We start from the raw sequence: 16025 nt of genomic DNA, 5'->3' as shown, positions 1-16025 counted from the left end.
GTGGGCAAGGGACTGTGAGGGGCCACAGCCAGGACAGATGATCCAAACAGGCCAAAGGAATATTCTGTACCCACCACATGACACCATGCTTAGCAAAAACAGGTGGGGGAAAGGAGGAGGAGGGACATTTGTGGTAATAGCATTTGTCTTCTGAAGCAACCACTACCTTTACAGAGGCCTTACTTCTTGGAGTGGCTGGATATCTGCCTGCCAAGGGGAAGCAGTGAATAAGTCCCTCTTTTAGCTTCTCTTTCATGTGCACCTCCTGCTTTCCTTTTTAAACTGTTGTTACTTCAACTCATTTGACTAAATTCTAGTTTCCTTCTTGGGAGTGAGTGAAAGATTGGGTGGCTGATTGGCTGCCAGAGAGATATGTTTCCAAGGACAGAGTACCTGTATGGGACCATGATTTTCTCTAATATCCTGATATCTTTTATGACTTTCTCTTTTAGTTTCTTGCTAGTCTGTGAAAATTTCTTCAATAGAAACATAGGGCACATAGAGTGGCTATGACATGTTCTCCCTTATGACTTCTAATTCTTCACAGAAGTATCAAACCATGTGGAAGTGGAACATGCCAGAAGAAGCAGATGGCTCCCCAGAGGTCTCTCTGTGGCATGGTGTGGGTGCTTAGAACACAAACAACAGAGTGAGGTTCTGTTCTGAAAGCCCACCTCACTGTTGTTTCTATTGCAGAGGATCTCTACAGATTTTACAGTTGAGGAGCTTCCCTAAGGGTCAGGTATTATTTTCTCTGCAATGGAATACCCACACCAGCAGCTGCCAAGAACAGAAATTCACTGACAAGGGCTTGAACTTGAGCTGACATTGTGGAAAAAGGAGATGACCAGTATTGCAGGTTCTTGCTTTTCTTGGCTTTCTGAGGCAGTTACAAACTTCTTGCAACTTATTGCAAGTGTTCATTCCAAACAAGTCAATTTGCTAGTCATCACAATCCAGAAACTTTCTGAGTCTACTTTTGAGCGTTTAATCAGAGGTTTGAGTGGGTTAGGTGACATCCAAAGGTATACAGAGAAGGGTGGTTGTGTGTAACTTACTGTTATAACGAGCAGACATTTTGCCCCAAATTCAGGCTGGATTGTGGCTTTGGTCAGAAAGTGCACTGTTGTATCTCCAAGAACTGGCACTAGTCACGATGTCTTCTGTGCACATATAGCTTCTGAACAGTAACCAAATGAAGGACAAAGATTAGCCATGAATCCTATACCCAGGTCATCCACTGCACTAGTTCAAAACCTCCACTAATCACAGTGAAGAAGGTGCATCTGGTAAGGAAATAAACAAAAAATGCAACAATCTGTAATAAAGAAGCTATTGAATTAATAGGTTGGCAACCAAACAAGTCTCCTGGATGAAAAAAATACCCACTGTAATCTTATAACAACAAAGGAAAACAGAGGCCATCCCATCTTCTTGGCTATAGCATATAATAACTTGTTTTCCACAAGTCAAACAATGTTCCATTGGATACAATAAAAAGGTTGTTTTCAGGGCAAATTTTTATGAAACCATTGACATTTGTTTTTCATGATTTTTTTTATCATTATTATTTGTTGACTGCATGTCTTTGCTTTTCAAATCCTACCCATTCTTTCTAACTCAACTGCTTATGTTCAAGAAGCTTGTGAAGATTGCTCTGTGGGGAAGTCAGAGAGAAGAAACCTCATCACCAGGTCAGTATTTCATAGAATCCTGGAATGGTTTGGATTGAAGGGGACCTTAGAGATCATCCAGTTCCAACCTTCCTGCCATGGGCAGGGACACCTTCCACTAGTCCAGGTTGCTCAAAGCCCCATCCAGCCTGGCCTTGAACACTGACAGGGGTGGGTCACCCACAGCTTCTCTGGGCAACTTGTGCCATTGTCTCACCAAGTTCACAGTAAGGAAATTCTTGCTAATATCCAATCTAAACCTGCTCTCTTTCAGTTTGAATCCATTTCCCCTTGTCCTGTCACTATATGGGCTTCTAAGTAGTCTTGCTCCATATTTCTTGTAGCTTCAGGCACTGGAGGAGGTTCTTGGTTTTGGGTAATGTTGGAGAAATGTCTGTATGCAGACAGATTATCTTGAATTCTTGACTCAAAAGGAGGCTTTTGCCAGCCCAGCTTTGAGTGTTAACAGAGCCATAACTTCAGACCTCAGTTACTTGTGCTTAGTTGTAGCACACAGAGGGAGATTTGTGTGTTTGTAGGTGGAGAGCAATGAGAGGGAACCTTGGCAACAGCAGAATGAGCTGTTTGATTTAGTTGAATTTGATAGAGTTATCTTTGTTAAAAAATGCCTCACCAGCTAAGTACAGGTGTCTTTCTGCCACTGACACAGTCCTGCTGCTGCTGTAGTTAGACACCACAAATGGTGCCTTTATGGTTGTGGTTTGGTTTATTTGAGGCATTAGATATGTTCTACTAGTACAAGATTATCTTTACAAATAAAATCTGTCTTGCTGTGAAAAGCTATAGTAATACTACTCAACTGCAATTAATTTTTTTCATATAGGGCTGCTCACTCACAGTAATTTCTGTGTCTTTCTGTGTGGTTTCTTGACCTCAAATTTCACTCACTATTACTGAAAAGAGCTGTGTTTCTCTCCTGTGGGAATCCTCAAATGGTTTTAGGAAAATTACAACAGTCTCTGGAGCTCCATGTTTTTTTTCCTGTTTTTGAAGAATTTGTGGCTGCTAACACTTCATATAATTCTAGTACTCCTTCTCACTCATGCAGTCTAAAGCAAACTTGGATGTGTCTGCAGGATCTGTAACCATATATTTGTGGTGTAGGCACTGTCAGCTTGTGAATGGGTTAATTGCTGCATTCAGAAGAAGATTAACACAAAGAAACTTGGTCATTACAGCTACAAAAATTAGTTGAAAAGCACTGAATCAATCTGTGATTTTGGCTGTGACTGCTTCCTATAAAACCATCTTTAAGAGGATTAGATTGTAACGATTTGTTTAGCCATAGTAAAGGTCGAAATGCTTGGTTTGGCCCAGGTGTTTGGGGAACAATGCTGAAACACGTAACTGCAGATAAAGTTCTACTTGGTCAATAGGGTCTCTAGTCAAGCATGCAAGATTGCTTTCATTGTTCTAAGATATGTGAGCCTTGGCAAAGTTCTCTAGCAGCTAAAAGGATGGTGAGGTCATAAAAGAAAATATGTATATCCCTAGTGGAACAGTCACAGCTTGCAGTGATTCTGATGAGTGATGGAATTTCTTTCAACAAAATGTGGTGGTGGGGAGGACTGAAGTTTATTTCAGTGGTCAATGATACCTGGAAAAGGCAGCCATATAAAAGATGAAGGTAGTTGAAGGTCAGCCACTTATTTGTAAGGTTTCAGTGACCATGTTGAGTGTGGATGGGTCATCCATAACCTGTTTTCAAAACAGAGACGTTTCTCCACGTGTATGTAGAGGCTGAGATCTGAGCAGGAATAACTGTGAGCTAAAGAATTAAACCTGCCTTTGCTGTGCAGTTTTGGTGACAAATGCCAGTGAAACCTGGAATCTGACTACTGCCACCTACACAAGCCTCAGAGTAGATACTATGGATATAAAAATGAAATTATCTTTCCTAGTTATACACAGATTACCTCACAGCTTTCAGGCTAAACTAAATGCAGTACTATAGTTAGGCTTATAGGACAGTTTGCATTTCTTTTGGGAGTGCTTTGCAGTTTTACTGTCCTTGCATGGACAAGAACTAGAGTTTTTCAGCCCTCCTTTCTTTGTGGTCTTTATAGGCAGCATCAAGGGTTCAGTGCAAATGAGAAATCACCAAGAAAATATCTGAATAAACCCCTCAAAAGATCTCTGGTACTTAGTAAATTCATTCTTCACACCTGAAAATATAAATCAGGTTTTTATTAACGGGGAAAAAGAAAGTACTTAACAATGAGTATCAAGTGGGGAACATTTGACATGTAATTTATAAAATATAACAAGATGGGAGAGCTAGTCTGGCTGCATGTTCCCCCAGAACCTCCCATGCCAGCAATCAGCTCATGACTGGTACTGAGAAATGATCTTGTGTACCAAGAACTGATGTGAGATGCACATGATGTTGTCATGTATTGGCTTTTCTGGCTACCAGAAAGGTGCCTGAGACCAGCCATCTCTAGCATGCTGAGGGATGCCCAAATCATTCTCTGACCTTTTCACCTCTGATCAGAAACCCCTAACCCTTTGTTTCTCTTTCACAGCTGTACACAACTATCCTCACTTTGTAGCTGCAACTTCTGCAGCATTTGGTAGAAGCATTTGCTTTAATTTCAGGTGACAACTCATAACAGGCATATGTAGAAAGAAGCAGCTCACTGAGGCTTTCATATTGCTTTTCTCTGCTTTATGGAAAGACTGTTTTAAAATTTAATTCTGCAGAAATGACTCATTGTAATGACACATTTGTAAGTGTTTGAGGCTCCATTAGTCCCTCTTATTTTCTTCTCCTTCCCTCCATCAGCTTAGAGTGGAACACCCTTCCCGGGCTGGTTATCCTTCTTCTCTGGATTGACTGGAGAAAGGTCATGCAGTTCTGCTTTCCCTTAGGAATTCAGCCATCAGCCTACAGTTCCTATAAAAGTTTTACTGGGGTAATCATACCTCTAAAGTACTTTCCTGCAGTTTCAGGCACTGTTGACATGAGAGACTTGAATCACCTGAACTGCAGGTTGGTCTGAGAGAAGAGAACTACAGAGGAGCAATGTTTTTGTATGTCTTTGGATTCAGCTTTATGGGCCAAAGGAAATTTCTTGGACATATTTTTGGTGGAAATGCTGTGTGTCTAATCCAAATGCTCTGAGAAAGGAAGGGTGGATCTCACTTCAAGGCTGTAAAATGATGTTATCAGAACCAAGAGTTCATAGGAGATGAATGCAAGACATAAGACTTACATCTTGTAGTGCAGGGATTACCTCTTCTCATTTCTTTGAAGTCTGTCTTCAGTGTAGGCATGATACTGCTATGACTTGAATGGGGAAGAGAGCTCGGGCTTAGGAGTCTGTCACAGCTGGCTGATAACACTAAATGTTGGGGGGCTGACACTAAATGTTGTTGAGTACTTTGATCTTTTTGCCATTGACCAACATCTTGCTTCTAAATCCATTTTTTTGTTGTTACAAAGAATTTTTCTTTCCACCACGACATCCCAGAAATTGAACTTGTTCCAGACACATTATGGAAGGCGTGCAAATGCTATTCAGAGCCTGCAGCTTTCTCTCCCTTTATCTGTTATTATTATCTACTTGGCAGCAAAACAATACTCTTGTGTTACCTGATATATTAATTGCACCACTTTAAGGATGCCCCCCAGGGAGAGCCTGTTTGTGCCTTCAACCCCTGACCTTATGCCTGAAAAGTTTTTTGATTCATTCCCCTCACATAAAGGCTATTTCTGCTTTGTCTCCAGTGAAAATATATTCTGCAGCTATATATTGAACTGCTGAGCACTGTACAGAGCAAGCTGGAGGATGTGTCCTTGATGAAGACTTATTTCTTCCAGTCTTTATTATCTTTTATTATCTTCCTAAACAGCTGAGGTTGCCAAGTTGTCTCAGGGCAAACAAGCTGGCCCCAGGCAAAAAGGGAATAAGAGAAAGTCCTGATTATCCTCTTCTGAAGAACTAGGGGGTTTTGTTGCTATTGACCCATAAATGAACAGCACTAGGCAAAACTGTCTGCTGGAGAGTGCTGTGTGGAAATGAGGGAGTGACTGGAGCATCACATCCATGTCTAGTGTCACTCATAGTTGCTCACACCACAAATGCTTTGCTATTACACAAAACAGTGTCAGAGTCCTGGCAGTTTATACCTCTGGGAAAGACTTCCAGAGCCTGTCCTGGCACATTCCCATGGACTGCAGCAGATGGGTGCCTTAGGAACTGCACCTTTTTGCTGTTCATTTTTTAGCTTTTCGCTGAAAGTGAAAGGGGAGACTGATCCGTGGTAATTTTAGAGTTCTAGAGCATCTTTCTAACTACAGCAAACAAAGAAAACTGGGTGTAAACGCATTTGCCATTTTTGGAGATGGGATACAGTCCTCACCATTTTCTCATTGATTCACATGGTCATACAAGCTCGGTATCTGAAGCTCCTTTCAATTGTTACATCTTTTCATCTGACTTGCATTGAGGTTAAGCAAACTGAATTTGTGAAGCAGAGCAGCCTCACATGATGCAAGCTCTATGAGAGCAAACATTGGGTCACTAGTTGCACTGCAGTTAAAGGAGTTAAAGAGGCAAAAGAAGGCTGTAAAATGCAGATTTTGCTAGGTACTGCTGGTATTGTTCCATCCACTCCCTCTCAACCTAGTGTTTTGGAAATCTGTGGTAAAATTTAAATGCTGTGCTTTTGAAAGCATCTGCATTTCATATCAGTTTCCATCTGACCAGGCTTGCAGTTGGCCATTCACTGGAATGGCATTAAACAAAGGCTTTTGTTTAGCAGCAGGCTGAGTTTACACAGCTGAGGAAGGTGGATTGAAGTAGCCTGACTGACCTCTCTTGAAGCTCACACAATCTTTTTTGCTGACAGGGATGGGAGAGCAAGGGGGAGTTTGGGGTCACTTGGCTCCTTAACATCTTCAGAGTCATGACTTACTTCTCAGCATGTGTCTGTCTGTATCAAAAGTCACCACAGGTCTCATGCAAACATGGAAACATTGCTTTAAGTGTGACTTTTTGGGTCAAGGGTTGTGCCCAGGGATTGCTTCTGATGGGAAGAGAAATACTGGGGATTGAAGCTCAGTGTTTTGAGCAGAATTGACAGACTTGAAAGCCACTCATCTCACAACATCTTTTCTCAAAATGGCATTATTTTTTTCACTAGGTAGAAATTCCACCAGAATTCTCAGGGAAGAAACTATTCTGTTTCTTGGTAAACTAAGTTTATATGCAACTTAAGGAAAAAAAAAAGAAATAAGAAAAAAAGCAAAAAAAAAGCAAAAAAAAAAGCAGATAACTCCATTCCCTTACTTTTGTCCATCCTAAGGAGAATAACCAGAAATATACATGGCACATGTGCTCATAAATGTTGTTTTATGCATCCAAGTGCCTCTTCAGGCTCTCCTGCACGCACAGTGCTACCACGTGAAAAGCTGCTCTCTGCCTGATGCTTTCACATGCCAGGTGGTGCATTTAGAGAGCTGAGAGAATCAGGGCATGGGGCCAGGTTCTCAAGGGTGTTAAGGCACTTAGCTCACATCAGCCAGAATCTAAATTCACAAAGAGCCTTAGGTTCCTATGTCAAATTCCTCATCTGTTTAGAGCAACTCTCTAGCTGCTTCCCAAGGTTTCCTGGGTCCTGGTGTTGCTGAATTGCTGAAATCTGCTTTTTTTTGCTGGACCCCAATGCCAGACTCTAGCTGATACACCCTTCTGCCAGTTAGTTTCTGTTGGGCAGTTCTTAGAACAGGAGACTGAAGTTGGTGTTCTCCCCGGCTCCTTCCAAACCAACATTCATGTTCTCCCACAGCTTCCAAATTTCTTTTGCATCCTTCTGGGATTACACTGAGCCTGAGGGGTTCTGTCACAACTTCCCACTGTCACAGAGGTTCCTGCACTGTGAGGGAGGATTAGTTCCACTTGAGCTATCTCTGAGCAAGCCTAACATCCTACTGAACACTGCTCTCCTACCATATCCTGCACGGTTGTGTTCATCCATCTCTAGATAAACCAAGGAGCAAAGACTGGGACAAACACCATTGCCAAGCAGAATGTTTTATTACAAAGGGCAGTAAAATATGAGGTGCTAATCTGAAGAAAATATGTCTTTCTAGATAGAGGCAAAACTTGCACAGAAGTTGTCTTCCTGGGATTAGAATTCTGTCATCTGTAGATGATTCAGTTCAATTGCTGAAAAAGGTAAGGATCAAAGTAAGTTCTTCAGGATTTTCCTTCTGGACAATGGAAAGACCAAAACAAGTAAAATCTGCAGAAGCAGCAGTACATTATTCTCTGATATTACAATTTCTTAAGAGGAATCTACAGCCCAGAACACATCTCAAGCATTTACCTTTACACAAATCTCCCACTGGAATATGTAGTGAGTTTCAAAACAAGAGGGGTGGTCAGAGTCAACAATTGCACAGTATCTCCTTTGTCAGGAAGAGGACTTTATCTGCAGTTTCTAATCCACATTGACCCCAATTCTCTTTGAAGTGTGGGTCATTCTGATCTACAGCAATATGGGATTTGCTTATTCCTCATTATTCTACATGTTTTTCATTGTGCTTCCAGAAAAAAAACAAGCCTCTTATCCTCTTCTTGTTCTAAAACTGCTTGACTGATAATTTTTGAATCATTACCTCTTCTGGCACACATCTGATTTCAGCTGGAAGAAGGGGAGCAGGGTGTGTTGTACTCTGAAAGGGCATATTCATCTGGAAAGAAGAAAGGAAGAAGACATTTGTATGAGAGTGAGAAATCATTCTGACCCCTGTATGTCTGCACCTGCCATTAACATGCTACAAAACAGAAGACATTTGATAAATTTTGTGGTAGACTCCCAGTTGTCAGGGCACCCAGTTGCAGGGCTCCCTAGTCAGAGACCAGTGTGCTCTGACCATGTTTGCCAGGACACATCACTGCTGTCATCATGTAAGATGTGGATCAGGTGGCAGAAAATGCACTCCAGGGTCAATTCTCTGACTGCTGCTGCTGCTCCTAATCTGCTGGGATGCAGTTCAAGCAAGGTTGTCAGGCATTTATTTTTCTAGTTCTAGTTACTTAAACTCCTGCTAAGTGGGACTGTCATTCCTACTTAAGTACTTGAAATCCACTAAAGAAGATCTTTTTGCTGAAGCTTGCTGTGACAATATTAAGTAAAAAAAAAACAAAACTAATGCAATTCAGGTAAATCAGGAACACTGCTGCCTTTGAGTTATTGATTTTAACCATCATGTCCAAACTGTGGAAAGAAAGTGGAACCACATGTCTTTTTGTATGTGTTTTGTAAGGGAGAAGTTCTCATGTATCACTTTCTTATCTGCTTCATGTTGAAATGAAGCAAGAAATGTAAACACAGGAGGGCTGGAACTGTTTCTGCTCTGCAAAACCATTGCAGTCTAGTAATCAAAAGCAGCAGAATTGCTAAGTGGGTGTCTCCTTGTCTCTCCTTTGTCACAGGTTCTACAGAGGCCTGCTGGGTCACCTACCTGTTTCATAGTAATCATATATATGTACAGGCACTGGTTTGATGTCTGACACAGCCAGGCTTTGCTCCACACCAAAGGAGAAGCTGATTTCCTTCTGAGAGACCTGGAAATGGCAAGACAAGAAGATGCATCAGAACTTTTCATAGCCATCCCTGAGGCTTAGGTTGAACAGATTCATTTCTGAATCAGACTGTGTGACAATGTGCCATTCTACATTTCCCTCCAGTTTCTAAACTTGATGTTAAATCAGATAATTGTTTAAAGGCTGTTGCTAAATATGTTTTGTTGCTAAAATTGTGCGCTCTTTTCTTTCTTCCTCTTCCTATTTCCATTGCCAATTACCCCAACTTAATTCCCTGTCAGTGTGGTTTTCAGCACATCAGAATTCATTCTGCAATCAAAAATTGCTGTTAGTTTCTTTCTTTGCCTTTTCCCACCTAAAAGCACCTTCAGTACCCCTAAGAATCTTCTCCCTACTTTTCTCCCTTTAATTACTTTGATGGCAATATCTCCATTATCCCCTGTGATGTTGGATTGAATAAAGTACCTCTTTAAGGCATGGGTATTGTTAATATGCTATTAATAAGATTTTTCTTTTATCTGGGAGCCTGTATTTAACTTCCAGTTTAATAAAACTGAAATGAAACCCCCCAAACTTACCTTCTGAAGGTAGAAGAGTATGTGGTTGTTCTTGATGTCTACACGATCCACAACAGAATTCTCGTCCCGAAGCTTTAAATAAATCAAAATACAGAAATGTTAGCACGGGGTACTTGCCAAGGAGACTTAGAGATTCCACAGAAAAATACATTCCAAGTGGTTGCCGTGCTCCTTTTATGCCACCCCGCCATCTAGCCGCCAAAAAACGAAATGCAAGTTGAGTGTTTTTATAACCAGTCAGTGATAAACAATTCCACCAGACAGCTTTGGTACTCGCCACTTTCATCATCAGCCTAAGAATTCTTTCATTTCAGAGAGAATTTGCAATTAATTTCTGCATCTCAAGTTGACTCACTTAAAGAAAAGCTTAAAAACATTTTAAAGAGAATGTCAACAAAATTATTTTAATATCAAAATATACAAAGCTGAAATATTCCAAACTTTAAAAACCAGCTCTTTTTCCCGAAGTGTAGATGAAGAGGAGTAGGATGCCAAACAGAATAGCATCTCAACAGAAAAAAAATATTCCAAAGAAAATTAATGAATTTTATATAGCTCTAGCCAAAAAAATTCAGGCCTGAATGCTGAATGATTATAAGTACAAAAATGTATGAGCAGACTCTACAAATAATTTCATTATTTTTTTTATCTACTTGAATATTACAGCTCACGAAGGGAACTCATCTACTGTGAACCTAAATTGTATTGGGAACCTCAGTGAGGTGCATATCAGTGTTGTGCCCAGAACTGTCATCATCATAACCACATTTCTGGATAGTAAAGGAGGAGGATCCATAACCTCCTTGTTTTGGTTGTTTGTTAAACTGTACTGCAGAGGAAGAAACAACCCTTGTCAAGGGGATAATAATGCAAAATGCCAATTAAAGCAATTTAATTATGGCAGAAGTATTTCTCACACAGATTCTGTTAGGCCATGCACACAGACACTGAGGAGCACAGGGACCTGGGACCTGAGCAGAGCCACTGGAGCACTCTGACCTGCTTCCCCTTGGGGCTGCCACAGGGCAGTGACCAGCCCATTGTCAGAGTGTGAGACCCACCAGGGGAGTCAAGAGCAGAATATCCCTGGGTCACCTTGCAGACTGAAGGGGAATGCTGCCCACAGACCACGGGGCTGAGTATGGGATGCTGGCACTCATGAAAGAGTTATTACAGGGTGTTTAGGGGAAGAGCCAGAAGTAACAAAGAGAAGGATAAAATCCAATTGGAAGGAAAAGGGGTGAAAAATGAGATAAAATAGGCCAATTGTGCATGAACAGATTAGTGGTCAGCACACTTGTCTGCCCTGCATCTGATCACAACAACCTCTCCTGCCTTCTTATTAATCTCTGTTCCCGGCAATTTTCCAGGGTAAAAGGCTCTCTATTCTGCATGGACGTGTGTGTAGGGAGTGCAAATCACTGAAGAGAGGATCAGAGACCACAGGGACAGTGTGCCTGCAGTGCCAGCATCCTGAGACACCAGTTTCATGCTTGGAGTGGCATGTATGTCAGCGTGTGGTCACTGGTGATAAACTGGAATAGCAGCCAGCTTCTGAGGCAGGCATCAACCCCACCCAAATGTTGGAGACACCAGGGGATCCAACAGCTACCAAAGGGACCAGGATGTCCAAACCTTTTTCTGGAGAAACCATACAGTCTTGGAGGTGGACATTGGTCTGGAGCAGGTAGTGGAGAGTTATTTGCATGTCTGTGTGCATGAAACCAGGCGACCCCAGCTCATCTGCTGCATGTTTCAGAATGCTTATAGAGGCCCTCACCATGCATACATATGGGTGATGGGGACCTCAGTTCCAGGCCCTGCAGTGGGGGTCAGGCCTTGAAGGAGGCATATGTCCAGGTGCCAGCAACTCCACAGAACAAGGGCCCAGGGACAGCTGTGGGCAGACTGAGTGCTTGAGGCCAGCTACCATAAGGAGCCACATTGTGTATTTGCATGCATTTGTATGTATGTATGTATTTATATATTCATTTATCTTTTCCACAAGTGAGATTTTAATCTGGTCAGGCAGAAAAGGGAACAGGATAAGGCCATTTGTGCTATCTGTGTTTGTGGAAGTGCTGTCTTTCCTGTCATCTGTGTGGCACCTATATCATGTATACATGGATATATATGTGTAGTGTGCATGTCTGCTTATTGGGAATATGCACTGAACTTTGCTGTTGGTTGAACCTGGGGATGTGAAGTCTTAGCTTTCCTGGGCTACTGGATTTGGCAGTTCCTAACAGATTTGTCTTCAGCACATGAACAAATTTGAAACACGGTGTATGTGAGAGAAGGCTATGCCCAGGGACATTGAGTATCCTTATGGGCTCATAATTGCTAATCAGAGACTGTGTTTATCAAATTCCTGTGCTTTTAGGCTTTATCATTCACACTGGTCCCATTTGTTACCTTTTTCAGGGCAGATTCTTCAGGAACAAATCCTGAGAGCATTTTCACATCAATAATAGCCATGTTGGAGACGCTGCGGTTTCCTGTGTAACTAAAATGAGAAAAGTTCTGTTAGTCTGGTCTGCAAATGGAAAGGAGACCAGTGAACGACATTTTTAGCTCCCAGAAATCCTGTTTTTCTTCCTACAGCTGCAGAGCAGCAGTTAACTGCCTGTACTTAGATCCTTTCTTGGGTGCTTTACCAAACTGTGAATGCAAGGGGGATAGGCCAGCAAAAGGAAGTTACCTGGCAGAGAGGACAAGGTCAAACCTTGGTGGATAGTTGCCTGTGCAAGACACATTTGCTGTCCTTACAGATAGAGAGAATCCTGCAGCTTTTTTTGGCAAATGGATGTTGTATCTCAGGGTGGTCTGAAAGAGATAGAAAGTGTGAGATGGTCACAGACCTAAAGGAGACCACGGCATATGGAGAGGAATAAAGCATGGAGAGCCCACTGCTTAGCTCCCAGAGGATGGTGCTGAGTTCCCAGCTTGCTTACCTGCAGATAGACACAGCCAGTGCCATTCACCTCCACACTGTAACTCCCTGGAATAGTGGGCAAGGAAGTCTGCTGCAGTAAGAAGCGGTTCTTGTCATTCACCTGGAAAATCTTACTGGGGGTCTCCATGAAGTGGACTTTGACTGTATTAAGACTGTTTTTGGAGAAGGTGAGATATCCGTACTGGGCTAAAGCTTGGAGAGCAACCACAGTGTCCTGAAAAGAATAACATGGTCCCAAATTAGATATGAAGGTGTGTGGGATTAATGCAGCTCCTATTTCCCCAATGCTTTGTCAGTACTCATAAATGCAGGGGGGCTTTGCAAAGAGCCAAGGAGACAAGACACAAGTTCTTGTAGAACTCGTTCTGGTGGACAGAAAGCTGTCCCTGAGCCACCAATATGCTCTGGTGACAGAAAGGTCCATCTGAGGTGCACTAGGAAGGGCTTTGGCAGTAAGTGGAGGAGATGATCCTGCCCCTCTGCTCAGCCCTAGGGAGCTGTATCTGGAGTCCTGTGTCCAGTCTGGGCTCCTCAATACAGCAGACATGGAGCTCCTGGAGCAGGTCTAGAGGAGCATCATGACAAGAATGATTAAGGGATTGGATCATCTCTTACAAGGAAAGGCTGACAGAACAGGGCCTGTTCAGCCTTGAGAAGAGACAACTGAGAGGGGATCTCAGAAATATCTGAAGGGAGGGGGTCCAGAGGATGGATCCAGGCTCTTCTTGGTGGTGCTAAGCTATAGAAGGAGAGGCAAGGGGCAGAAACTGATGCACGGGAAGTTCCACCTGAACAGGAGGAAGAACTTTACTGTGCAGGTGACTGAGCACTGGAACAGGCTGCCCTGAGAGGTTGTGGAGTCTTCCTCACTGGAGATATTCCAGAACCATCTGGACACAATCCTGTGCTCTGTGCCCTAGGATGATCCTGCCTGAGCAGGGAGGTTGGAACAAATGGTCCCCTGTGGTCCTTTCCAGCCTGACCCATTCTGGATTCTGTGATTCTGGAGCAACAGATTTTAATTACCAAAGGAGACCTGGGATAAAGTCATGTCAGCAGTGACTGCTGTCCATGGATGACTTGGAATTCAGGTAAATTCTCATTGCTTAAAACCTAATTATGTGTAAAGCTATGAAGATCATGGTGTGCCTTTGACAAGGCAACCCATGCAAGCACCAGTATTATTCAAATCCATACACAGTCAGAAAGATTTGCCATTGGTCAAGGTTCAGCTTGCAGACTGTACTGCTCCAAGACACTTTCTTTTTACCATACCCAGTTGTTACCTGGCTGGAGGAAAAGCCACCATATGGGTTCTGTTGTTTGATAAGCCAGTACACAACACGGGAAATATAAGATAAGTCTTCTGGAGTGAGTTTGGTTCTGTTGAGCAGAGCCAGGAGCACATAGCTGGTCATTTCAACCTCAGCAGAGGGGGCACGTGAATAGAAGTCAGAAAAACGTTCTGCTGGTGGCTTGTTTTCTCTCTGCCAGTAAATAGATCCACCTGAAAACAGAGAAGTATGGTGTAAAAAGCATGGAAAAAAATAAAGTTTTTTTCAGATCTTGGTGTCCTGAACTAGGTACATTTTGCTTCTGAGCTGGAAAAGAAAACAGGAAGGGATGGAAAGGGAATTAATAAAAGCAGGCTGTATAAGACAAAGAGAGATTGAAGAGAAGGCACTTGACTTTTTGTAGAAGGATGCTAAGGCAATTGAAAAGAGGAGCACATGACACAGCCAAGGGAAGTGGGATTGTTCAGCATTACAAGAGGAAAGTAATCGGAAAATTAGGTACAATCTTCCAGTACCTTGGGCTGAGACATGCAGGGGACTCTCTCTCCCCCCTCCTAAATTATTTCAAAATTTCATAGATCAGATCACAGCTCAAATTTTTGTGAAGCCAAAAGAGACAGACAGAAAAACTCCTAGAGATAAACTCAGTAGCATAACAGGCATGAAGTGGGAAGGGAGAGCATTCATGACAAAAGTGTGCATCAGAGCAGCTGACATGATGTGACAGACCATCCCATCAGTGGCACTGCCTCTACCACGGCCATGTGCACTCACCAGCCCTGACAGCTGCCCCGTCCAGCTGCTCGAGGAAGAACTGGCGTCTTTCCTCTCTGCCAGCTAAGCCATAAACATAGGCAAGGAGGGCCTGGTTATACAGGTTGTGGACCCCACTGTTAAATGCAGTCTCCAGACAGTTCATGCCACTCCGAACGACAGGTTGCTGGTAATGCAAAACACAGTAGGGTGTCAGGTACCTGGATTTGTGTCTCCACACAATACCTTTTAAATACTTCCATCACTGTTTAAGCTGCAATCTCTGACTCTTCATATTAGAAATATACAGGATCCATTACATATTTAAGGGCCTACAGAGTGTATCCTGTAAAAAAATGACCTTCCACTCATGCTGTCTCCTTTCTGCATTTGTTTAGAGGCAGCATGGCCAGAATGAGAGAGCACTGTTTCTTTTCCTGACTCATGAGATGACCCTATTCAAGTGCAACCTTTGTCCCTCAGTTGCTTTAGCAATAAAATGTGGACACCATTTTTACAGAACTATGTAAAGTGTATTGAGACCTCATGATTAAGCAGGCTCTCTCAAATGCATATTGCTCATTTGCTAGCTGTAACTACCAAGGTAACTCTTCAGGCCTTTTAGCCTTATGGACTATCTCTGTGAACTCTTCTTCCTCTCAGACATCACCAGCACACTACTAACAATGTGGTCTCCCTGCAGCTTCCCTTAAACCTGTGGCACCAGGTTTTGGAGCTTCTTATGAAGATATTGGAAACTAAATTCTTGTTGCTATAGAACTATTTGATTCTGCACAATGTTTTCATCCTGTTGGTCTCGTGTACCTTGAGGATGGCCCATACCCCATGTCTGAGGGATGTTCAAAAAGCCAGCACATCTAGAACATGTCTGTCAGATTTGGAACAATTCTCCTCCTCCCCATCACATAAAGAACAAAGCATAAAAAGAAGGTCAGAAGGATATGCAGGAAATATATTACAGAGAACAGAACTCAGCTTGCATTTCCCCATGCCTAGTACTACAACCAGCATAGTTGTTTCCTTCCATTATTAAAGTTTCCATAGGGAAATGGAAGCACAACTTAGAACTAAATGTGCAAAGGGAGTTTGTAGATGGAAGATTTGGATAGCTTGAACTTTGGACTGGTCAAATTCAGAGAAAATTCCAAAGTGGACTCTGCATGGAGTGGGCC

The 16025-nt window shown here is 42.5% G+C and overlaps 1 protein-coding gene and 1 long non-coding RNA gene across 2 annotated transcripts in view; one reads left to right on the top strand and one right to left on the bottom strand.

The window, feature by feature from the left end:
* Positions 1-9727, top strand: part of LOC111925776 (uncharacterized) — a 44530-nt gene extending 34803 nt beyond the window's left edge. The window contains exons 6-8 of the long non-coding RNA XR_015284904.1: positions 1640-1694; positions 7792-7876; positions 9140-9727. This is a non-coding gene — a long non-coding RNA (uncharacterized LOC111925776). The remainder of the gene's footprint in view (positions 1-1639; positions 1695-7791; positions 7877-9139) is intronic.
* LOC111925694 (ovostatin-like) overlaps positions 7717-16025 on the bottom strand; it is a 29370-nt gene continuing 21061 nt past the window's right edge. Inside the window, exons 28-36 of the mRNA XM_086882399.1 lie at positions 14854-15019; positions 14071-14291; positions 12783-12998; positions 12530-12654; positions 12244-12334; positions 9829-9900; positions 9169-9271; positions 8320-8394; positions 7717-7867 (exon numbers count right to left, since the gene is read on the bottom strand). Of these exons, the coding sequence (XP_086738525.1) occupies positions 8342-8394; positions 9169-9271; positions 9829-9900; positions 12244-12334; positions 12530-12654; positions 12783-12998; positions 14071-14291; positions 14854-15019 (1047 nt within the window). The 3' untranslated portion in view covers positions 7717-7867; positions 8320-8341. The remainder of the gene's footprint in view (positions 7868-8319; positions 8395-9168; positions 9272-9828; positions 9901-12243; positions 12335-12529; positions 12655-12782; positions 12999-14070; positions 14292-14853; positions 15020-16025) is intronic.

This window comes from Cyanistes caeruleus, chromosome 3 (genome assembly GCF_971803275.1).
Source record: "Cyanistes caeruleus chromosome 3, bCyaCae1.hap1.1, whole genome shotgun sequence".
NCBI lineage: Eukaryota > Metazoa > Chordata > Aves > Passeriformes > Paridae > Cyanistes > Cyanistes caeruleus.
This window is presented reverse-complemented; position numbering and strand designations above follow the sequence as displayed.